The sequence below is a fragment of the Ochlerotatus camptorhynchus genome, unplaced genomic scaffold, assembly GCF_037179485.1.
Source record: "Ochlerotatus camptorhynchus isolate MF236.1 unplaced genomic scaffold, CSIRO-AGI_Acam_v1.1 ptg000291l, whole genome shotgun sequence".
Classification (NCBI taxonomy): Eukaryota; Metazoa; Arthropoda; class Insecta; order Diptera; family Culicidae; genus Ochlerotatus; species Ochlerotatus camptorhynchus.
The window spans coordinates 1,827,991-1,852,429 of NW_027040780.1; the positions used below are offsets into that span (position 1 = coordinate 1,827,991).

General features: G+C 39.6%; 1 protein-coding gene across 1 annotated transcript in view; it reads left to right on the forward strand.

Annotated features, from left to right (window-relative positions):
• The first annotated feature begins 680 nt into the window (after positions 1 to 680).
• Trpm (transient receptor potential cation channel, subfamily M) overlaps positions 681 to 24,439 on the forward strand; it is a 172,756-nt gene continuing 148,997 nt past the window's right edge. The window contains exons 1-3 of the mRNA XM_065228481.1: positions 681 to 1,162; positions 9,493 to 9,893; positions 19,120 to 19,202. Coding sequence (XP_065084553.1) covers positions 9,582 to 9,893; positions 19,120 to 19,202 — 395 coding nt within the window. The 5' untranslated portion in view covers positions 681 to 1,162; positions 9,493 to 9,581. The remainder of the gene's footprint in view (positions 1,163 to 9,492; positions 9,894 to 19,119; positions 19,203 to 24,439) is intronic.

Here is a 24,439-nt window from a genome sequence, read left to right on the forward strand (position 1 = left end):
TTAGAACTTGTTATGACAAATATAAGGATTGGTAGTTTTATTGTGACGCACTGCATGTAATTACACACGATAAGTTACTGTTACATAGATAACAATAAATCATCCTACCTTAAAAATAGTCCCTCGTACCCGAGAATAATGAAGAAAATTATTCGGTTGAAATATAAAATTGGTTAAGAAATTTATTTAGTGTCTAAAATAATAGATATTCATTTGAATAATAGAAACGCGAGGAAAGTTCATAGTTCGTAGAAAACCTGCAGGGTTCAAATTTGAATCATAAACACGTCTTATCCCACTTTTCCCTGTGAACCGTACTTTCTATTTAATTTTGTGAACTGCATCGTTTTCCAAATAATCCGGAAAATTCCTACATAACTTGCGCCTATAACTCAAGTGAACATTCTGGCTGACCGTCTATTTTGGGCAGTAAAACATCTCCATGCAATCCACCACCCAGAACCGTGATCATAAATTTTGTGCGTGGTCCTAAAAACAAAAATACTCTGCCACTTCAAGAGCTTGTAATAAACACGATTCATGTAAGCTTTCCGTGCTCAGACAACCGATCCAACCGATAAATGCTACTGACAGAGCGGTTCGCGTGTCTGCCTTTGCAAGTATTGAACCAAAACAATGCTTACGTATGCAAAGATAAACTGAAGTGCGAGCCCTATCTGTATGTATGTATGTATGTATGTATATACAAACAATCACTCAAGACTACCCACATCGCGTCCATCCCCCGTTACGGTCGTGTAATGGTCATGGTTGGGAAATGAGCAAAACGCCCAACCAACCACATTAGCCAGTGCCAGTCGTGCCGAAACAAACACACATTTTGGACGCTCTAGTGTCGTAATTGTTCTAACGCGAATTTTAAGACGTAGAATTTAATCGCGAGTTTATTTCCAATCGAAGGTCGGATTTTGCACCAAAATTCGTGACTTGAGGTGACCACATCAAAGTGACATCTTCCGCAGACATGTGGTGTTAATTGAGCTGCAATATGTACCTGTAACTTTCGTCATTGATAGAAGTGCAGATAACGCATGTAGCCGTTGTTTCCGTAACGCGATTGTGAATGTGCTTGTTTATGTTCGTCGTGTGGGTGGAGAAGTTCGGTTCGGTGACGGTCCGGTGCATGCGTTGTTCGTGTGCCGTCAGTAGTGCCATGTGTTTATTTTTGAAGCATTTTTGATGATGGTTTGGAAATCGGAACACTGATAGGCGGGAGATCATTACCACGGACTCATCAGCTGGTGGCCTTGTGACGTGTGAGCTGGTTCGAGGCGGAGGGTTATTGCAGAAGCATGGTTTTGTTTGGGCTGGAGATTATTCAAATCCATTTTGATTAAGCCATTCAATAGAGGAAATTAGCGGTCGTTATCTTTTTGAAACTCGTGTCTTTTTGTTTAATCACGATTGAAATTAGCTAACGGAGTCTGTTGATGTTGAATTCTTTTGCTATTTGATGGGTTTGGCTAAAATCAGATTCTTCCACAGAACCAAGGCGTTAGGAAAAATGTATTTTGGGAGTTTCATAATTCACCTTGTGGCGAGCGCTTGGTAAAATTAATGCAACGATTGTATGAATGACCGCTTCAATTTCAAAATGTTTTACATTTTTAACTCTCCGAGCATCATCATTATAATTTTTCAAAATGATGTATCTTGGATTCTATTTATCCAGTGTCTTGTGGATGCCTTGAACATATATCCGGAGGGGGGTGAAATTGCTTTTGTAAATAAACACGTAAACCACAAAACACACACAAACTATTAACACAATCAGGTAGAGGAATGATTGCTCTATCATTTGGTATAGTTTGTTTTGGTTCTAGAATTGTTAGCAGACTTCTAATTTGCTTCAGTCCCACCTAGAGGGTCATTTTTCTCGGGTTGGAAAAATCCCAGGATTCACGATTTGAGTTTTTGAAGTTCCCAGTTTGTTGTTGGATAATGCCCTTCGGAATATTGATGCGTTCATTTTAGCAGCTGTTCTGTCGTTTTTCTTTTTCGGAAGTCAATGAGAAAAACTGATGACAGTTTTCTTACACGATTTTGAACAATTGGTTGAGTTAAGCATCAGGTAGCTCAGCAGATGAACTTGATGTATTGTTGTTATAAAGAAATATCGTATGTCATACCAATTTAATAGTTTCTCTTCTGTCGGTAACGCTTGCCATGTCAAGTCATCATTGTAAAAGTTAACGCTGACGTTATCGACGGTTATCAATTAGAAGCCCTGGTTTCAACACTGTAAAGTGCACAGTGGGGCAACCCCATACAAAAACCGATCGTAATGAAGTATTTTGTTTTTGTTTGTCGTATTTAACATTATTTTTAATTTAGTTGGATATGCTTAACGTCAATATCAGACTTAAAGTGTAAATTTTATATGATACATGACGAGATGAAGGTAGATAGTTGTACGTTATAGTACGGTAGTGTGAATATTGGATATAAAAATCGAGCAAAGAACAATTTTGCGCAGGGTACGAATCGGATTGAGCATCCCCTTTTCCAAACTCATCCGTTGATGAGGGTTGTTTTCCCTCAAATGAGGTACATGAGCAAATCGGCAACCATGCCTTTTTCCAGTTGTCTTTTCATCTTCGTATTTCAAGCTTATTGTTTATCGCATATAAGCTTATTGCGCAACTTAGTGATCTAGATGCACTTTCACAGTTGTTAATTGAGAGTGGTATCAACTGTACCATTTTTGCATTAATACAATTGTGTGGCAAGTACAATCATACTCTTTACCCAGGGAAGTCGATAAATTGTCCAACTCGAAAAATTCCTAGACAGGAATCGAACCCAGCATGGTATTTCTTTGTAGTTGCGCCTTTATCGACTGAGCTAAGGGAGGCCCCAGTTGTCGAGGGAGGATACACTCCTCACCACCCTTCATCAACGGCTGAGTTTGGCTCAATCCGATGTTACGATTTCCACCACCAAAGTTCCGGCTCATTTTGACATCCGGTTCTTTGCGCAGATCGTGCCAATAATAATAGAGGTAACTCTAAGACCAGAAGGTCCCGAAGAAACGTGCTTAACTTTTTGGCTCAGCTCTAGTACTCTCTTCGGTCCCAAGCTAATCGATGCACTCCTTGAAACGTAAGGAAATCCACGAACCCCTAATTTTATCTGTCCAACTTTCATAGTGAATCAAAACAAACATAGTGTAGTACTAGAATTTCGTCTCGAATAGGGTCCATCATCTGGTCCAGCAAAGTTGAACTTCTTTTCGTCCTAAAAAAGTACATTTTTCCATTCATCCGTCCACGAAATGTATTTTTCTGCGTAATTGAACCGATTCAATGTATGCCACTCTGTTAATTTGGGTTTCCCAGTATTTTGCGTCACTCCAAGTTTTCGTTGCTTGACCGAATTTGCGCCTTGTTGTTATCGGAAGCTGCAAATCTGCACGGACTTGTGATGCTGTTCTTTTCTTGTTAATTGTTTCTCTACAAATTCTTCGCTTATCCTTAGCCGTAAGCTTAGTTTTCTTCCCACGTCGGTCGATGTGGCTACCATTATCGCCATTTCTCAGAAATCTTCCGACAACGGTATGTGATCAGAAGAGTTTCCGACCGATTTCTCCAGAAGGAAGGCCTGCATCAAGGTAGGCTTTGATGTTTACCTTTTGCTCGAACCATGACTGCTAGATTACAGAAAAGTTATTCTGTTTTCGTCGCAATTTGAATTAAACTTAACCTTTTGCTCGGAGGCTAACCAGCTCCAGACTGAAAGCCTCCTTAATAAAGAAAACTTAACTTAACCTTCTGCTCGAATCTATCGCAACTCACTCGAAACCAAAACAAATACTATCAAATTGCGTTAGGAAGCCGGAGGGATAGCAGAAGGGGAGGAATCAAGGTTGAGTATGCATTGCAAGTGCGATTTGGCAATATGCTCACCAATCGCATTTGCTTTCTCCTGAAGGGTGATTATGAGCCGATCGTCATCATATTCATCTTTGAGTGGTGGAATGGATTTGGGGTGCCTATTTAAGACCTTGGCAACTTTCCAGAATGGTCTGGAGTGGTTATCCAGATTCTGAAAACGTTCGTTCCGGAGTGAGACCATTCTGGAAGCAATCTCCTTGTTCAGATCGGCCATTTCACGTTTCCTCGCTAGATCTCCTGTTCTTTGGAACTGGCGTCTACGGACATTTCTCAGGCGAATCAAGAGTTGGGTGTGAGAATCAATAGCAATAAACTTACCTCTCACGGGAATTCGTCGGACGCATGCCTCGTCAGCCACGGTTATGGTTTGGTGGAGTCCCTTCAACGCTCGGTAGATGTCCTCCACGGTGTCAAGCGGCGGGTTGTCGATGATTTGCCTGTCTGCCCCGCGTCCAAACTGGGCCCAGTTTACGCGATGGTAGTCCTTGCGCAGGCTTGGAGCAGGGGCTACGTTGTATCTCAGTTCAGCCACCACCGGTTGGTGGTCGGAGCTGTGTTCGCTCAAGACCACCGGCTTGGACAAGCCGATATTGGTCAGGAACAGGTCTAGGGTCAATGAGTTGCCCGCCGGTGAGATAAATGTTGGCTCATCCGAAAACCAAACGGAGTACAGCCCATGCTGTGAGTGTTCAAACAGCAGACGACCGTTCTGGTTCTGCCTGTAGTTCCACCAGGCCTCATGGCGAGCGTTTAGATCTCCTCCAACTACGAAGCGGGAACCGGTACGGGTGATCCTTCTTGAATTTAGCCGCTAGTCCACTGCTGGCGGCACACTGTCGAGGGCAGTAGACGGCGACTGATATGGGACAGACTGTGGTATTTTATCCCTTTCTTAACGACGACCGCAACACCACCACCCCTGGAGCTGGTGCGATCAAGCCGAATAATGTTGTGGTCGGGCAACCAGAAGCTGTCGCCGGAGATGGGTCTCAGTTAGAACGCCCACGTCGATTCTGTGCTTTCGGAGGAAGTCGGAAAGCTCAATCTGTTTAGCTCTTACAGAGCAAGCATTCCAGGTGATGATAGTTAGCAGTTTAGACGCCATAAACTTACCGAGGACTTGGATCTGCTCGGGCTTATTGCGGCACTTACGAAGAGCACCGGCCATGTTGACGAAGATTTCCATCAGTTCATCTGCTGAAAACAGATCGGGGTTGTTGTTCAGCGTTGGTGGTTGTCTCCAGAATTCAGGGGGGGGGGGGAGGTTCGAGATCAATATCCAGCAGAATCACCGGAAGCTTCTTGAGAGGGAGGGTGGGTTGCACTCGCGAATTTGCTTGCCTTTGCTAGGGAGCACGAAGAGGCGGGAAATCCTCCGTCCTGAAAGCTGGGGTTTTGTCCTTCTTGCGTCCTGGTTGATTGTTGCTTGACGCCTGCTTTCAGATGGTTTGAAGTCCTCGCGTTTGGAGCACTGTCTGTCGGAACCTTGATGTGCACCACCACAGTTGGCGCATTTTAACGCCACTGCTCCATCCGCAGGGCAGTCAGAAGTGGCGTGTTCTTGAGCGCAGTTGCTGCAGTGTGGCTTGATGTTGCAGTTGCGTGTCCAAAATTGTCACCGCCCCTTTCTGGAAGTGCTCCAGGAAAAGGAAATCCGGGTACATCTACAAGTTTTCGTCTCTCCTCGTCATCCGAAAGACAGCGATTCCCAAGTAGCAATTTGAGTTTTATGAGGGTTCTGAAGACCATGATTTTAACTTGTAGAACACTTTAAAACCACGATAAAACTTGAAATGTTACTTGGGTTGGGACCAGCTTATACCGGTCCTTGATTTCGGCTCCAATCATCTTGGGGTCGAAGTTTGGTAGGCCCCTGATGAATACTTTGAAGGGCTTCTCACCTGGGATGTCATGAGTGAAGAATTCCGCCTTGGAATCCTTTAAATATTTTACGGCCACCTCGTACTCCGCTTTCGTATGGAGCATCACACCTTGGTGCCGATCCTGCCGAGCTTAAGCTTAGCTGTGACGCCCAGAATGTTATGCGGCAGAATTCTCATTGTCGACTGCGTCGCCGAAATCACCGATGACGCTGACGTTCGTCGCGGTAACATCGTCACGTCCACTCGTACCATCGGACTGGCTCTGATTTTTCTTCCTCTTCTTGGTCCGCTTCACCGTGGCTGAGGTGGTATTCCCAACATCGGTGGGAAGAGTAGCGTACCTATTCGAAAGAGGTACACTCAAGCTACCCTAACCGCTGTTCTTCTTCTCCACTTTCTCTCGGAGCCTGCTCCGGGAGCGCTGTCTTCCCATCACACGAAGCGACCGACGCTATTTACGTTTGAAGTCCGCTATTAACGTTTGAAACAAACTAAAAACTTTCGAACAACTCGACAGAGTGAGCAAAAACCGAACTGTACTGTTTGACGATCAAGCTGAGAATATGCAGTGCAAAACATTTCTAGTACCTCTACATATTCATTAAGATTAACATCCGAAGTCCCTCCTTTTTTACATATTCTGCACAAAAATATTTTCTTTGCCCCGCCCCTTATAGAATTTCTCACCGTTTTTTCTATGAATGAGGCGGGGCAGAATGTATATTTTGTGTAGAATATATATAAAAAAAAAGAGGGACTTCGGATATTAATCTAAATGTTTTGCAGTGTAAGGTACTATATTTTGTAATCTGAGAGAGGGAACTCACAAATCGAGTGTCATTAAAATACATGGCATGTTGATAGATTGAGCTCATGAGAGAGAATTTTCTCTCTCAGATTTTTATTTTCTGGCTCTCTGGAGACTGTAGTCAAGCGGTTAATAAAGTATGAGAAAAATGCTTATTTATTCAATTGTAGCTTGTGTAACAATATTTTTTAGGAGAAAAGTGACGAATTCCTCGAATGATTTCTTTAGATTTTCGTCGACTTTTTTTTTACCTGAAGATGCATCAAAAGCCACTTCCACTTTCACAAATTTCTACCTGGGGATTTTTACTTTTTTTTTTACTAAATTCCAATGCAACAGTGCCATCTGTGTGAAAATAGCCTTGACTTAATGGTTCATTCCTCGGTTAGTCAGTCGATTTATAAAATTTACCAAATTTTATTTTTTAATATAAGAATTTAACAATGCTCTATTCTTTTTATTTCTTACTCAAAGCTCACAACGTTATGGTGTAAATTCAAATTTGACTGTTTTTGCATCGTGCAACATCGCGCGAAAGAATCGTTGCAGTTTACTTGCTTCTGCTTGCTTTTGGGAACATTGAATTTGTTTGTAACAAATGTGCATTGATCAAACGTGTTTTGAAGTACTAGGGCAATTCCCTACGAATTCAGAAATCGGTTTATTTTTGTATTTTTTGATTTGGTTGAAAATTTGCAGAAACTTTCCTTATGACCAACAATGCCATTTTGCATCTTCATATAGCCATTTTGAATCCAGCCTTATTTTTGAATAGGACATATAGAAAAATATCAAGCTTAACTTCAGAAAAATTTTACTTGCCCGATCGGTTTGGTGTCTTGAACAATATTGCAGATAATGAATGAGACTATTTGAAAAAAATATTCACTCTAAAATAAAATTACCCAATTTTTTTTTAACTTCAAATAAAATCTTAAAAGCAAGTTTTCTCAAAAACTGATTTTTTGTATTTTTTTAATTGTTGATATGTTTTAGGGGACAAAAAGTGCCATCTATTGCACTATAGGTCAAGATGGGGAAATGATGGACAAAAAAGTTATAATGTTTTAAAAAAGCTTAAAACAAGTTTTTGGGAAAGGTACCAAAACTTGGTCCAATTACTGTTTCGACTTTATATAATGAAAGTACACAAAATTTACGAAGGTAAAATTTTGCTAAATCGCACCGTTCTCGAGATGTAGTGGTTTGAAAGTAGATATTTCTATTGCTCTATATTTATTCGACATGATATCCGCTGATTTGGCTAAAATTAGGATGCGCATAGTTCCTCAATTTCAGTGTTTTATGTTGTAAGTTGTACGGAATCATGAAAAGTTATCTCTAATTTAATTAAAATAAACATACAGAAACAAAGAGTGGGTTCAGGTGCAAAATTTAGCTTAAAATATTTTCAATTTTCATGAGTGTTTTTCTTTTAGTGTATATTGTTTTATTTTATTTATTTATAGCATACACGGTTCACAACACTTCGTCCTCTGATGAGAAATTAATAAGAAAATTTAATTTCAAAGTTCAAATTTTCAAAAAAAAAAACTTCTTCATAAAGAGAATCTTCCTTGCAAAACAAGCATTTTTGTCAAATTGGGTGGTTTAATATGTTTGACCAGCTAGAGTGGAATAATCGAGTATTAGTACAAGATACTTAAGAACCCTGCACATTGTAGACGAAATACGCGTATCTGTCAGTGACAAGCCAAGTAAAATTAAATGGAAATTACCAATCCTTCTCCTTTTCTTGAAACATTTATAAATTTTTCAAATTGGACACTTTGAAATTGTCCGATGAAAGTCTTATCAAATTGTTAATCTGTTAATCTTGACACAGAATGTTTGAAATTTTTGCTTAGAAACAAGGGAGACTTTTAAAAAGGTTTCTTTGCAATTATAACGAACTGGAATATTTTTCTCTATTACAAAAACATCTAACCATATTTGAAGACATTCAGGTTTCTTGAGTTGAAGCTTATATTACATCTAATGTTTCTTAATACGCTTCATTTTTTAGGACCCAGTTGGGATATTACCTATTCACGATTTTGATTATTTTATGACAAATTAATAATATGGAACTATTGTTGTTCAGGGAGCATTTGTAGCATTTGTAATACTTAAATAATCACAAGGAACATTTACTTAGAACATTCTATCTTGGTGAATCACTTTTCATATCGGTGATATTTGTAATACTTAGGGGGTTTCTTTCAGAACTAGGAGCACCTCCGTGTTGCAAGCTCGCTGATCTCATACAAGCCTGTAGCACATTACAGCCTCATTGGGAGAGCGGTAATTAAATAACGTGTCGTGTTAGGGTAAAAGTATATTCTACACTTTAACTCAGATGATCATAAGAAAGTCAAATATGGTAAAAAAATTTAGATACAATCATAGAAATTCGCACTAAAAAAATGATCTTAGTGATCTAGTGATAGTCATGAACACATTTTTTTTATTATAGTCACTCTCTTGGGTCCTTCGTGACTTGTGTTATGAATATTAACCACAACGCTGGCGCCGCCCCCAAAAATATATTTATGATGGCCTATTGAACCAATTATTGAAGCCTCTGTGCAAAAACTGGCACGTTTACCCTGCTTTCAATTAAAAATCTGTCATTTTCTGCAACTTGATCCTCCGATGACGACACTGCCATAGGAACCATCAAAATCTACTGATGAGAAAATCATGGAAATTCAATTTACTTTTTTTCCGTCGCAGTCTGCTCACACTCACACAAAGGACCATTTAGACTAGGACATAAAAAAAACCGAACGAGTCCTGGAAATGTTCTCCCCGCGTGGTCCTCCGGCTTTCCACCCATCATCAGCCAGCTCACACTTCGCGTAGTGGACTTATTTGATTCGTTTAGCGCAAAAATATAATGCAAATTTAATTACGTTCGAAATCACTCCCGAAAGTTCCACGTGAAATTGCCATCAGTGTCTCATCGCTTGCCTCATGGATCCCTTCGGTGATGAGGCCTTCATCCGCACCGCCGCGAACTACGGTCTCGGTGGTAATGCTGGAGCAGGTGATGGCGGTGTTGGTACAAGAAGCAGCACCAACGCCGGTAGCGAGTCACCTTTCCCGATGCTGACTCACAAGTTGCGACGGATGGAAAATTTCGATTTTTCCGCAACACCCCCACGGGCACCGTCGCCACCGCCTCCGTCGCTCTACTTCGACAACAACTCGTCCATTTCGTCCAGATCGTCGGTGGCCGAACCGCTGGATCTGAACGTGGTTCAACTGTTTTATCAAATCTGCAAGGTAAACAAGACACGATGACAGGCGGGTGGCTATTGGGAACCGTCGCGTCAGTATGTATACACCTAATCTCCATAGCTATGAGGTGGAGTTGGGCGAGACTAGGGAGAGCGGATTTTCCCGGTTGCAATGCGCTGCTGTGTCAATTATGATGACTATATTTAGACGTTGTGGGCGAAGAGAGGGCCTAATTGGAATGATTTTCCTTCCATAAGAAGCGTGACAAGGGTTTTTGTATGTGTGTGTGTGTGCGTTTAAACGTCGACGTAGCAGATTAGTGAGAATTTGATTAGATAAAGACTGATTAGTAGCGTGTGGCACTATCATTCAAGCGATGACAATCATAATTTATGCAAATATGTAAATTCTTCTCCCACGAGGAGTTGCTAATGGTTTTCTACAGAACGTCTTATTCTTTGGTTTTTTACGTCCCTACTTGTCTGAGTCGTCATTTTGATCAGAAGTGAAGTTTTCGTGCCACACTTTATTGAAAAATTACAAAGACGCCTTTTTGAACAAAATTACAGCATCCAAAATGGCCGATTTTTTGTTAAAGTTCGTTAGTTGGCGTGGAACTGCTAAGTTGTTAATTGAGACCTTTCTAAGCGTTTACCATTTTTGTAATACGTAATATTTTTGTAATGTACGTTACGGGACGTAAGATGTACCACCGATTCCTAGTCTTGACTACTTCAAACTAGGGTAACAGGATTTTTCAGTAATCAAAGGAACACATCTTAGTGCTTGTTACATTTTATGCCTGGTTGATAGTGATAAGTCCTTGGGTTGCCTGGACTGAGGATGATCTTGAAACAAAGAAAAAATGAGTTAGTTAGTCTTCATCTAAGTCATTCCTAATCTTCTATTCGTCGTTCCTTAGTTTGAAGTGGTTAAGACTAGGGTTCTGATGCATGGTCACTATCGGTGTCATTCTTTAATTTTTTTGCTAAGGAATCAAATTTTGACTGACAAAGGGGCGCGCCTTTGGAGGGTGTTCCAACTCCGAAGGGTAGAAATAGCGGGATCTTTCTATTAGAATCGATTCCTTGCGATGAAGGCAAGAATGACAACTGTATCAAAACCGAGTACTTCATCATTTCTCAATAGTGATGGAGTAATACGTCATGCACTAAACTAAGGACACGGTATATACGACAATAGATCAAATTAATGGTCGCAGTAGTATTATGCCCCAAACAAAGGAGAAAAATAATATAAAATTGTATAGCAATTTCAATCATACCCACAAATTTCCTAGCCTGTACCAGGAATCGGACCCAGTTGCCTCTTTTGTTCATCTTGGCCTCCATCCTCTCGTATAGTACATTCAATTCTTCTTCTTCTTCTTCTTCTTCTTCTTTTGTCGTAGGATTACGTCTTTCGGCAACGTATTGGGGGTTAAATTTCAAAAAAACCAAAATCGATTGCGTTACGTAAAATGGTCAGATTTTGACCACTCATAACTTTTACAATAGCGGATGGATTTTAATTCTAAATAAGCCAATAGATTGGAAATTTTTCCACAAATCTGCTGGAATGAACCCTTTATTAATTTTCATTAGGTCACTATTTGATACGGTGTGGCAGATCTTTCACAGCACCGCACAGTGGTGCCAAGGGTATCAAAACACGCGCTTTTTTATTTACGCTGAAATGGTTGATTAAAGGTACTAGGTATCTCCTGAGAAGTTTCTCGGGTTACTACACTTCTTCCTATGGTAAAACAAAATTAAAGATTAATCCACCTTAAAGTGAGATGCAATTTCTTTTAATATGATGAGATACAAAATAATTTTGTTCGGCAAAGCTGTAGAGAACATTACTGTCAACAACTTTGCTGAAGACTAACTTTCTAGCTCTTATAACTGCTGAGATATAAAGGTTTTTTTTTTGGGGACATCGTTAAAATCAGTTTTGTATCTGTAACTTTTTAAACAATATTTCTACATGTCTGGCATGTTCTACAAAGATGTAAGAAATATAAAATTACACATCTTTTTAGACGACTGCAAATTGCTATCATTAATATTTGAAAAGTTATTTACAGTTTTTGGTTGAGAAATACCCCACTTCCAATACCAATAACTTCTGAACGGGCAAAAACAAGCAGGCCATTCTTTGAGCAATTGAAAATACAAGAAAATGCAATAAAATGGTGAAGAAACCAGACCGCCCCCACGTGACCCTTAACCGAAATACTTGCATTGAATCTTGTCACTTTTCAGAATTAGAAATGGCGATTTTGTGAATCCACGGGATTGCTATCGAGTAGGTGTGAAAAGAGGCATACAGTTGAGTAAGTGATTTCTCTACAAACATTGCTTCTACATTTTGTTCTTTATAGATATTATATAGCATACATAAAAAGTGCATAATTTTTAATAGCTTTAATTAAAAGTAAATTTCACCATATCTTCTCATGTTGGTTTTCCACCAGTCCATGCGATTGAAGGCGGCTCGGGGGTGAGTGCTCTCAGAAGCAGCACGAGTTGTCCTTTCCTGCTTTCCTGTTTATTTACTTTGTCCTGTTGTACCTTTTCTTGCTTTTGTGCGTAGGACAATAATTCATTCGTTGCTTCTTAATCTTGCAGAAGAAACACTTGTTATTGGACCAGTTTTAAATAGTGTCCCCTTCCAATTGAGGAAATGAAGCGCGGCTGATTTGCATTTTTACTTCCATATGCACACCTTGTACCCTGGTGTACATGTCGATACCCAGCTTCGCCGAGACTTTCTCGCGGGCGCACACTTAAATATTCCGTTTATCCCCATCACCAATTGAAACTCACAACTGTTCGACCCCGGGAGATTCTGTGTCGTCCCAAAAGGGGGCGTGTTCAAACCCCTGGCTGCTGTTCTAAACCAGTCAGCAGTCGTTGGGGTGGGCACCAAAGGCCTCTTTTGCTCCCGGGCCTCCGACGTTGGAAAGGTAGGGTGAATTTTTGGGATTATGAGAGGCCTACCAAAAAGGCTTAATTTAGGCTGTAATTTAATGGTTTTGTTGATCCTGCCATCTTAGATTGTAAAATTGCGTCGGACATAGATTTTGGGCCTCTATATATTGGCCCAGAACCTTACTGTGGAATATCAAACTGTACGGTTAAAATGGAACTCAAACGCTGGGAAGAACAAATTCCGATTCCGAAAAATACCCATATTGGTGGATATTTGACAGTATTTCCAACTTTTCCTGTATCTAGAAGCTGCCATCTTGCATTTCAAGACATTCATTTTCGATCTCTAGACTTCATCCCAATATTGAAGGGTATTTGACGGTTTTTCCCACTTTTTCTGAAACTGGAAGCCGCCATCTTGGATTAAAAAAAAAAAAATACTTTGACCAGGGATCGAAAATCATTTACATTCATTTCGTGCATTCATTTACATTCATTTTCATCAACAGAATACCGTTAAATGATGTATGAAGCTTTTGTAGCTTTTGATATTAACTACAACTTTTGTTAATAACCATAATCTGAATCTCTTATGCTTGATGAAATAGAGCTGGCAGAACATGTTATTGTTTTTCACTGAATGCAATTTACATTCACTGAAAAACAATGGTGGGTTCTTATCCCTCTGATTCATCATGCATAAGAGATACAGATTTGAGTTGTGTACAAAAGATGTAGCTTATATAAAAACCTACAAAAGCTTGAAATACTATTTTACGAAATTCTGTTGATGAAAAAAGTAAGAGACAAAAGAATGTAAATGACCTTGATTCCAAAAATATCCCTACTGAAGTGCTTGTATTACTTCTGCGAGAAGTTAACGATTTTAAATAGTTGAAGATGCTTAGTTTCAAATAACAGACTTAAAGTGGTCATATTATACGAAAGATGAGGAGATGAAAATATAGAGTTGATAGTTCCGTTAGAGTATGGCAGTGTGAAAATTGTATATAGAGAGTAGAAAGCGAAAGCATTTCAAAATCGCGTCAGACATCAAATTTCGGTATCCATACGGCTCCCCGATTCTTAAAAAAGATGCCTTATTGAATGGTATTTTACCGTGTTTCCACTTTTCTGAAACCATATTGGATTTCAAGATAGCTTCGGACATCGATTTAGGGGCTCGACCTTGATTCCTAAAATATATATTGAAGGGTAAAGAATGTACTCGAAAAAATTGCAACACTTTATTTTGCATATAACTTTTTATTGCATGGGTAAACATTGATGAAATGTTGAGTAAAACTATTTTAGAGTGTAATGTTTACATGTGCAAAATCTCGCCACAATCTGTCAAGTGGTTATCGAGATGGCTTCCAAGCAAGAAGTGTTTTGACAAAAAACAATGGAAGCGATCATAGAAAATCCAGGCCAGTCCCACAGGTGGATCGCGGCGAGCTGGCAGTGGAAGAAAGGCAAAGACGACCGACCCCGTGAACTCAAGGAAGGTGATGGATTGCTTCAAGCGCAATCCGAACCTTTCGATTTGGGACGTGGCCATCAAGAAGGTCAATTCTTCCTTCTGGTTTGTCCAGCAGACAGTGAAACGGGCCAGATTTCATGTCTTCCAGGTAAGGAAGGCGCCCAACCGAACCGGTCAACAGAATACGGTGGCCAAATTCCTCGCCAGGAAGCTATACCACGAGTGGTTGGTGCAGCCGAAATACATCGTAATGGACATTAAAACGGACGCCAAGCAGATCCCCGACCTGGAGTTTTTCGTCGGCAAGTCCCGCCTGGATGTTCTGGAGAAGTTTCGGAAGAAGAAAGTCGACAAATTTGCCAAGAAGTATTTAGTATGGGTGCGGCAAATTCAGCAAGCCGTGCATTACGACCGGCACCATCAACGGCCAAATATACAAAGTAGAAAGCCTCAAGAAGCGCCTGCTGTCCTTCCGAAACCGGTGATGGAGTGGTACTAACCCAAGAAACCAAACGTTCTGATAAAAGGCTATTTGTGGCTTAAGCAGTTTGATTGACGGTGGTCTATGGAATTCAATGCAGCCTTATTTTTAAGTCGTTATAAGAGCTTGAAAGTTCGGGTACCATAATTGAAGAGCATTCTAAGCAGCTTCTGGCGGAACTTGAACGGAATTGTTAGAAAATAAGTTCAAGAAAGGTTTTTGTCCTCTACACCAATTCTATATTTAGTTCGCACTTTTATGAAAGTTTATTCTTAAGTCAGGTCTTCATGCAAATTATTTTTAAAGGCAGGTATGAACGTTTATTGATTTATCAGCGTAAGTAGTAGCATGCATTGGTGAGCTGTTACAAGAATATTACCCAGTGCTACTGCGTGAGAGCCCCAGTACGAACCGCTACGTCATCTGAGATATATTGAAGTGAGCCGAATACAAAGGTTCGAATAAGAATTATGATTTATTTGAGCCACTGATGATTTCATATTGGCGTACATTAAATTTTGTTAATAATAAAGACTGCTGCGGATTGCTTCATGTGGGCTATGACGGACCTTTTTAGAAACCTTCAAGTTGCCAAGAAGTTCCACAGGGAGCTTTTAAGATACTTTAAAGTTGCTAAGAAGTTCACCTGGGAACTTATTCGGAACTTTGTTGTGGTCATGTTTTCAGCCTTGTCTGAAGTTCCTAAGAAGTGCTTAGGTATGTTTTTTGGAATTTTGTTGAACTTCAAGTTTCTAGGAGTACGCATCGGAACTTTTTGGAGCCTGAAGTTCCTCGTGTGCTTTCTATAGTTTCTAAAGTAGCAAGAATGTTGTATTGGAACTTTATATGCACTCTATGGAACTTGAAATTGGGTTTTATCGTTAAATGCAGAACTTTTGGTTGCTTTGGAGTACTGTCGCAACTTTATTTGAACTTTATGGAACTTGAAAAATCTGTCGGAACTTTATGGAACTTGTAAAATCGGTCGGAACTTTATTTGAACTTGATGGAACTTCAAAGTTCTGTCAGAACTTTATTCGAACTTTATGGAACTTAAAGGTTCTGTCGGAACTTTATTTGAACTTTATGGAACTTGGAAGTGAATTTTATCGTTGAATGTGGAACCTTTGGTTACTAGGGAAGCCAACGATTTTTGTACCGCAGGAGGAAAATATGCCAAACTCACCCGAACTTCGCCCAATAAAAAAATTCTGGGCGATTATGAAGGGAAAGCTCGGGAAAACAGGAAAGGTATTCAAAAACGACAAGGATTTGAAAAAAAATTGAATGAAAGTGTGTAAGAAAGATGGCACAAGTGTTGCACAGGATTTGATGGGTAACGTTAAGTCAAAGGTGTAGACATTTAGCCTAATAAAGGAGGTTAAATAAACCAACTTTGCAAAAACATAGCTAATTTGTGTTTATTTATTCCCTGAGAATTTAAAAAATATCCGACTTAAAATGAATTTTTGGTAATCATTTTTGTCTGTTGCATTTTTTTGTTTTCGAGTACAGTCGTTAGTTGACAGTATTTCCCTTTTTTACTGAAACGGGAGGCCACCATCTTGGATTTCAAAATGGCGTCGGACAATGATATCTGGTCTCTAGACGTCACCCTGATTCCAAAAGTTGTAGGATATTCGACAAAATTTCCCACTTTTTCTGAAATTGGAAGCCGCCATCTTGGATTTCAAAATGGTGTCGGAAATCGATTGCCGGTTTCTAGACGTCTCCTCGATTCCAAAAATATCAATTTTTAGGAGGATTTAAAAGTATTTCCCACTTCTATTTTTTTTTTGTAAACGAGAAAGAAATATCGCACCACTTATCTAAAGTCGCGAGTGAGCTGCGATGCGAATTAAGGTGTAGCATCCGGATTTGATATGTTGTGGCAAAGTGACAGCTAAATCAAAGCCGGATGCATTGCGTGCCGCTCTTTACACTTGCGAAGTAAGAGAAAAAGTGCTACCAACCAAAACTTTACATCTGTTTTCAGTTTTTTTTTCCTTTGATTTGTTTTTTTTTTTCGTCGATCTTGTTTTCCGTGCTGAGCACCAATGCTACCGACGTGCCAGGAAGGCAGCTCCCACACCTGGACCCTACCTATCGACCCATCAACTCATGAACCGGGGACCAACGGCTTTACTTCCCATCCGAAGGAAGGCGTGATCAGAGATGTTATGCCTCAGAACATCCCGGCGGCGCCGACTGGGATTGAACCCAGGCCTTCTGGGGTGAGAGGTAATCGAGCTTACCACTACACCACCGACACCGTTATGTTTTCAGTTGAATGGGCAATATCATATCATATCCTTAATAAAGACAACCAACCAACCCTGAGTACTGCCGAGTAAATCGATTTCATTTTGCAAGCCAATGGAAAACTGCTTCAAAATTTGTTCAAGTTTAAAATTGTTTTGTTCTTTCTCAGTTGATTCCCGCCAAAAGCTCTGACCCAGGAGTGCTCGAGCCCCCATGACTCTATCAAAGTTTGTTTATATACATGTTTCACCAAAGTATGTTTTACTGTAATTGAAAATACAGCTGAGTCATAAAAACTATGCTGGTTTTTATACTTTCATCATTGAGCGTGTTGGTTTTTGTCTTTGAGCTTACAATTAATAATGTGTTATGAAAAAGTATGAATCATTTTTATGAGATTGCAATGCTTAACGAGAGGTAAGAACAGTAACTGAGTTTGTTGCTTCTGAATGTTTGGCTCCCGTTTGACAGTTCTGACTGGCTCCCAAGTGACAAGCACATTGAGTGAGTCCGCAGTACCCAGATCCAACCTATCTGTTTTCAGTCGAATGGGCAATATCGTATCTGTTTTCTCTTACATGGAGTGGGAATTGTTCATCCTTACGGTGCCTGCAGGGAGAGAGACGACATCTCAGCCATTTGGCAGGTCTTCTGCTCGATTGGAAAGATGTTTCCCAAACCATTGACAGCTAATCGACTGTTTCAATTTTGACATGCACTCTGTTCTGCCTCTAAGTGACAGTTCAATAATCACATTCGAGCATTCTTGTTGACAGTATTGATCAAACGATTTTCGTACAGACATTAAGCATGCTTAACAGATCTTATTTTCAATCTCTAGTTAATTTTGTAAAATAGATTAAATTTGTCCGCCCCTCAGGCATTTATTGGTGGAAATGCCACCTTCGCCACCTGCTGAGTCCGGTGCTTTCTTTCATCAGCCACGAAGAAGAATGATGCACCTGTTGCAAACCCAAAGTAAACAGCATTTCAGACAGTCAAGCTAGACATTTCGAGCGTAGAACTTTCCCATTAGCTCACGAAAGGTATTCAACCAATAATAACTAATTATCGAATTTCGTCGGTTCGGATCTGAAAATTGAATTTGCCCTTCAACGAATTCCCAACCCACCCGCTGTGAGAAAATGCTCAACTCATCAAGTGACGGGAAATGAAAATTTCAGTCTGCTGCAAAGCTCCCACATCCTTTGACTAAGACTCCTCCACCACCTCCTCCACCCAATGCTGCTGTGTGCTAACCGCACCACTCATCGAAACTAATTTCATTTCCGCTGCTAAGACTTTTGGAGAAGGAAAGCGAAGCGCAAAACCCAAAGCCAGCATTCAGCTTTAACAGAATATTATCGCTCGGGATTTGCTATGTCGAATCGTAGCTACTTTGTGCTCGTTAGGGAATAATTAAATCACCATCATCATCAGCAGCAGCGAGGAGCTGAAGCTGAAAGCAGAATGAGACAAGGAATCATATCTAAGAAGGTTTCCGCAAATGATTTGGATTCGATTGTCCTTATAAGATTGAACCAGTTGGTGCTTCAGTCGGGATGGAAGATTTTTTTTCTGGGTATGATTGAATTTGATGAGTTTACTTATTGTTGACGGAACAATGTGATATTGAAGCATGTTAAAGTTGAGTGATTCAATTTTATTTTCATCTGAAACGCATGATTTATTATTCAATTTGTAGTGTGGTTGCATGGGTAGATATTTCCAGATTTCAGCACTCGTTCAGACATTCCCTAGCGAAGGAAAGCCAACAGTTTGTAGGGATTCACGTAGCAAACGATAAATCATGGCGAAAGCATTACAGCATTGCACTTTCTCCATAAAACGCTGGAATAGTCTAGGTTCACCACCAGAAGCATAGGTGAAGTATAACATCTCTCATGCGGTCCTTGCAACGTGCATCTGAACTCCACCGTGTGTTGGACGAAATTTATCTCAGATCGAGCACGTTCATCTGATTTATTCAATTATCTTCCAATCGTATCGCTTTCACTAAATTGTAACCAACTTCGGTTGAAAGCAACTGCTCTCGGGTGATTGTTCCTAATGTTTCTGTTTTTTTCTATTTTCTTTTGTCTCTTGCAGCGCACGGCACGAAGTTGGATCGAGGCGAATTTCCAGAAGCGCGAATGCATCAAATACATCCCGAGCTTGAAGAATGAAGAAGTGTAAGTATACGTTGAGGTTTTTCTTTCTAGAATACAATGTATCCTTTCATTTCAGAGTTGCCATTGTTTCGGCGACTTTTTGTTGTGCATTATGTATGGGAATAATTGTACTCTGCTATGTTCAATGGAATAAGCATGCTCTTAAATTGGGCTAGGATGTATTCAACATACATTTTGTCCTAGATTATGCATCCTTTCATTGAGTTTGAAAATGCTGAATGGTAGATGTTTCGGGATAATATCAGTGGGTTTATCACAGACACAGATTCTTTTTAAAAAGAACCCTAATGTACTTGTCATGATTCTACGTTTCAAATTCGTATCATATTTCCTATATGTCATATTGGAAACACACACCACAAACGGAACAATTAGCCATTAAACCTAACGTAAGAAATCTTCTGAAAGAGAAGAAAACTTCAAATATTGCCAAGACGTTTTCTTCTAGTAATCTTCGAGATCTCCTCTAGCCTTCATTTATTATTATTATAGTCCATCTGACTTGGTAGTCTCAATGAAACACTTAAATCTAAATGCAGTCACTCATTAAAAATTAAAAATTGGGTGGCAGCAAACGATGAAGAAATCTAGAGGCATTGATGTCAAAGTTAAATAGGTCAGATACTTCGTTAAATTGATGAATCATGGCGACAAAGGAACTGTTTGCAGCATAGTTGGTTAAATGTACTACTTCATGTAGCAAGGCTCTCGAAAGAGTGCTCAGGCAGGAGCATACAGCTTAATTTTGGCCAGTAACTCAGGAACATCATATTCTGTGAGCAAGACTTTAGCAACGAAGACGGCCTGCGATACGTTTCGTTGCTCAGCAAGAGTATCCAAACCCAGCAAACGACAGCGGTCAGCATACGGTGGTAGATTCAGTGGGTCACTCCAAGGTAAATAGCGCACTGCGTATCTGACGAATTTGCGTTGAACAGCTTCGAGTCGTGCATTCCATACTGCTTGGTAGGGATTCCAGACAACACACACATATTCCAGTAATGAGCGTACCAATAAACAGTAAAGGGCTTTAAACTACAGATAATCACGGAATTCCTTAGAGATCTTGAACATGAATCCAAGCCGACGATTTGCTTTGTCGATCGTGGTTGAGAAGTGGCGAGTGTACGTGACCTTTTTATCCAACATGACACCGAGGTCTTTAACGTGATCGACACGTTGAAGTGCAGTCCCAGCAACGTTATAATCACACAAAATGGCAGTCCTTGTTCGACGGAAACTAATTACGCAGCACTTTGAGACGCACAGGACCATAAAATTACCAAAGAAAGCGACAAACGAATCTTGAATGTAAAATAGCCTGAGAATAATATCATGATGTTCTCCTCAGCAAGCAAAAACAGTCGTTCTAAGGCCACCGAGCCCCAATTATGATTGAGTTGATGTTTTAACCCACGGTGTACACTAATAGAGGTGAGATATCCGGAAAATGGCACTTGCGTGATGACGTCATTGCTATCCATCTCGACAACAAGCGCAAGAGGAAGCAGTGTAGAAGCGTAGTTAGTGAATTGTTATGTTTTTTTTAGTTTGTATTCTATGCATGCAATATTTTTTTTCTGGAAAATATAGTGATTTTTGGTACGTTTAATTTAAATGCTGTACAACTGGTTTTTGAAAATTCAAACGATAACCCGTTCTGAAATAATGATTTCTTTTTCTATGAAGTCGATTAATATTTTTGTAGTTCCGATGAAAGCCAGCTCATTAAAATCCTAAACGACCGTTAGATTTTTGGTTATGCCTTCAGACGTTCCATATCTCCAGTACGATGCATGTTAGAAATTATTCAAAGGTGTCATAATCAATTACCTAATGGCTGTTTTATGTTGCTCCCAGATCCAAATGTTTTTGGTTGAAATAGTACTATACTATACTTCCAATAATACTAATAACACAACCGGACTCGTCCTGTACGGGACAGGATTTGCGGCAGTGAGAGCAAGGCAACTAACACTAGTTGTCTATCTCATACTACAACATCTCCCGTTCCGCACGGGATGAGCCCCGTTGTGTGTGCAGACATTTTAAAGGGCAAAGTCAGCGAGAATGTCTTGTACATTTTCAAAGTCAATGCATATAAGCATATTCGTTTCAAGTTTGCATTGGTTTTCAACTCACTTTAAAATAAACGATGAAGTACACGCAGAGGGTTTCTTTCATTAAAAAAACAAACATTTTCTTCTTTCCTGTGAAGAGTGTTCATAGCAAAGATCCTTTTCAGTTTCCTTTTCTTTGCTTTCGTAGCGTTTGCAATATTTTGGTTTAGATTTTTGATACGGATATACAAGCGTGTTCTGAAAAACAGTCTTTTAGCATTATCTGGAAAATCTACATCCTTAGATGTGTTCATACAAGATTCAATGGTTTTTTTCTCTACATCAAACGTTTCGTCATGAACCCGTTTGAATACGTTGTCTAATGACATTATCTTGATTTGTAAAACCACGGTCTGGTTTTATCAAACCACCTTCGGAAACTTGATCCACCCAAGTAAAAATGGATTCGACCGGTGGTGAAATTTTAAGTTTTAGTATATGTTATCAATACTGCAATATATTCAATAGCATATTCTTCAAACTCTGAGAAGTGTGACGAAACATTTTCCTGTTTCAAATCAGCACTTCATTTGATTCCTATACGTTACTGCTGATGACTTGTTGAGTTGCATTAGATTGACCTGATAAACATTATATATTTTTTTTTTAATTTTCACGTACATAATTTTGTACACTTATTAATCTAACATAGTCTGTCTAAGCTTACTAAGGATGTTACTTAAAGTGAGAATATACATATATCACTACGAAAATTATAAAAGACTTTTACCTAAAATGCTGTTTCTCAACCTGTAGGATGAGAAATGTAGGCAGTTTGATGATCATGTAATCCTCCTTTTGAGCGTATGGTACCAAAGAAACGCTCGAGATCATCTTGTTGTATTCGTCTTATTAAGATATAAGGATTACCGTAAGTGGTTTGGAGCCATTCTGACAAACCAACCAGTGCACGAAAATACCCTTCCGCCATGGTAGAAGAGCACGTTTATTTGGAACTCGTAGATGTGAAATCAGTTCACTTATGATTTTTTTATGAACATGGTTTGTATGATCGAATGCTTTAAGCCTTTCTCTCATACCCCTCGTTGCCGACGATGAATTGAACAAATCAAACCAATCATTCATTATTTTTATGAAATCACTGGTTACTAAAGCATCTTGAGATGTTAGCTCGCCTAAACTCACAGCTATCCTAATTGCCTGTGAGACGGAGTTTGATAATAGCTGTACCGCTTATTTTACCTTTTGACGGGCAGCATTTTTGACATCCAAATGGGTTAACGTAATTTTATGGCAAATCTTTAGTTCATTTGGCTGGAGGTTCGAAAACTCGACTACTGACTTGGAGGTAATCCAGTGTTTCTGATCTTCCTTGTCCAACACGTAACCAGTATCGATAAAATGATTACGAATAAGTTTCATGAGATGTTGAGGGTCTGCGAAAGTAAAAAAAAAATCAGGTCCTCTACGGTGAAATAGGTTCTCTCGCAGCTGATGCCAAGCTCTCGCCATAGACCAATGGTGGTCGGATCCATGTCACAAACAACAACAACAACAACAACGGGAAATTTAATATTTTTGAGTGTTTTGATTATATCCGTTACTATAGTTGCTGTCATAGCAGAATCAAAATTGTACTCCACTCCACGAATCATTCCTAGTTGGGCGTACTTCGATGGTTTCAAAACTTTATTGCAACTCCGGTGGTACTCAAAAACTGATTCGATTTTCATTTCATCGAATGACAAAACGCAAACCCGTTCTTTTTCGCAATACTCACTGTTTTCCAAAAGGTTCAGCACTGGTTTCAAAATACCTCGGGTAAGCTTGAAATACCTACCCATTTCTTGAGAGTTGAAACTGCAGGTAGAGGAGATCCTCGTGACAAAAGCAATCGGTATGTTTTGGCACCAGCAGCATGTAACAATATTGCACGAGATATGTCATCAGGTGTCCACTGAACCCGTCGCTGATGAGGATCCCTTAATTTTCGCAGCTGCCCCTTTGAAAATATCTTGGAAACATTGCCATTCAATGCCTTGGACTTCCTTATTCTTTCGGTTCTCTTTATTGAGCTTTTTCTTCAACTCCGAATTATCCCTTCTCAAAGAACTTTCCTAAATTTTCCTAAAAGTAATGTTTAAGCATCACATAGCTACATTTTTAAAGAAGCTGATTACCCCGTTTGTACAACCTTATTTAGTGTACAACTACCAGATTGGACACCAACGTTATGAAAAATAACCGGGTTTGATGAATGAACAGCAACATCATTCCGAATTAAGGCCGAGTTACCATGGAGAGAATATTCGAATGAGGTATTCGTGTATTCTTCTGACGATTGTAGACTGAGAGTGCGAGAAGATATCGTTAAGGTAAATTTATTTTTAGACCCCGTTGAATTAAAAATGGAACAATAACATCCTGCGATGGTAATTTCAGACTTGGAATGGCTCCTGGTTTCAGCCTTCGTTTTGACCACTCTGTGTGCAACAAGATATCCTTCAGCCTGTAATCCTGCTCACAAAAATGTTCCGAACAAATGTTCAAGCGTTGTTGCTAATTTGAATCTCTGCCGCAGGCTTTCAACCACACTGCTTTCAAATTTCCTTCACGTGGAAACCAAAAATACTTTAACTGTACGGACCACAGTTTATTCCCTTCATAATTTTGGCAATTAATAACAGCGCACTTCACCATTTTCAAGAAATCAAACCCGCACTTCATGATTTGCGTTACTACGGTCAGCGCTGCTCAAAGATAGGAATGACGTCATATGTTTACATCCAAACTAGATATTTACTGTCGAGAGTAGCCTACCTTGTTATGTATACCGTGGTTTTAACCATTCAAACCCGGCACCGACGACAACGACAAGTTCCACAAAACACACGATGCGCAAGCAATTTTCTTCTTAGTAAGCCAGAACGGTTGTCTAAGGCAGCCATGCCCCTCATATAACAATACACAATTTATTATCGACCCGATGTAATAAATTATTTATCTAAAAATCATGTCGTATTTACATGGAATAAATTATTTATCTACAAATAATTAGTCATAACTAGTAATTATTAGGCCCACTAATGAAAAAAAAAAATGCAATTTAATGCTGATGTAAGGTTGATATAAAAAAAATTAAAGCCGTATATCAGC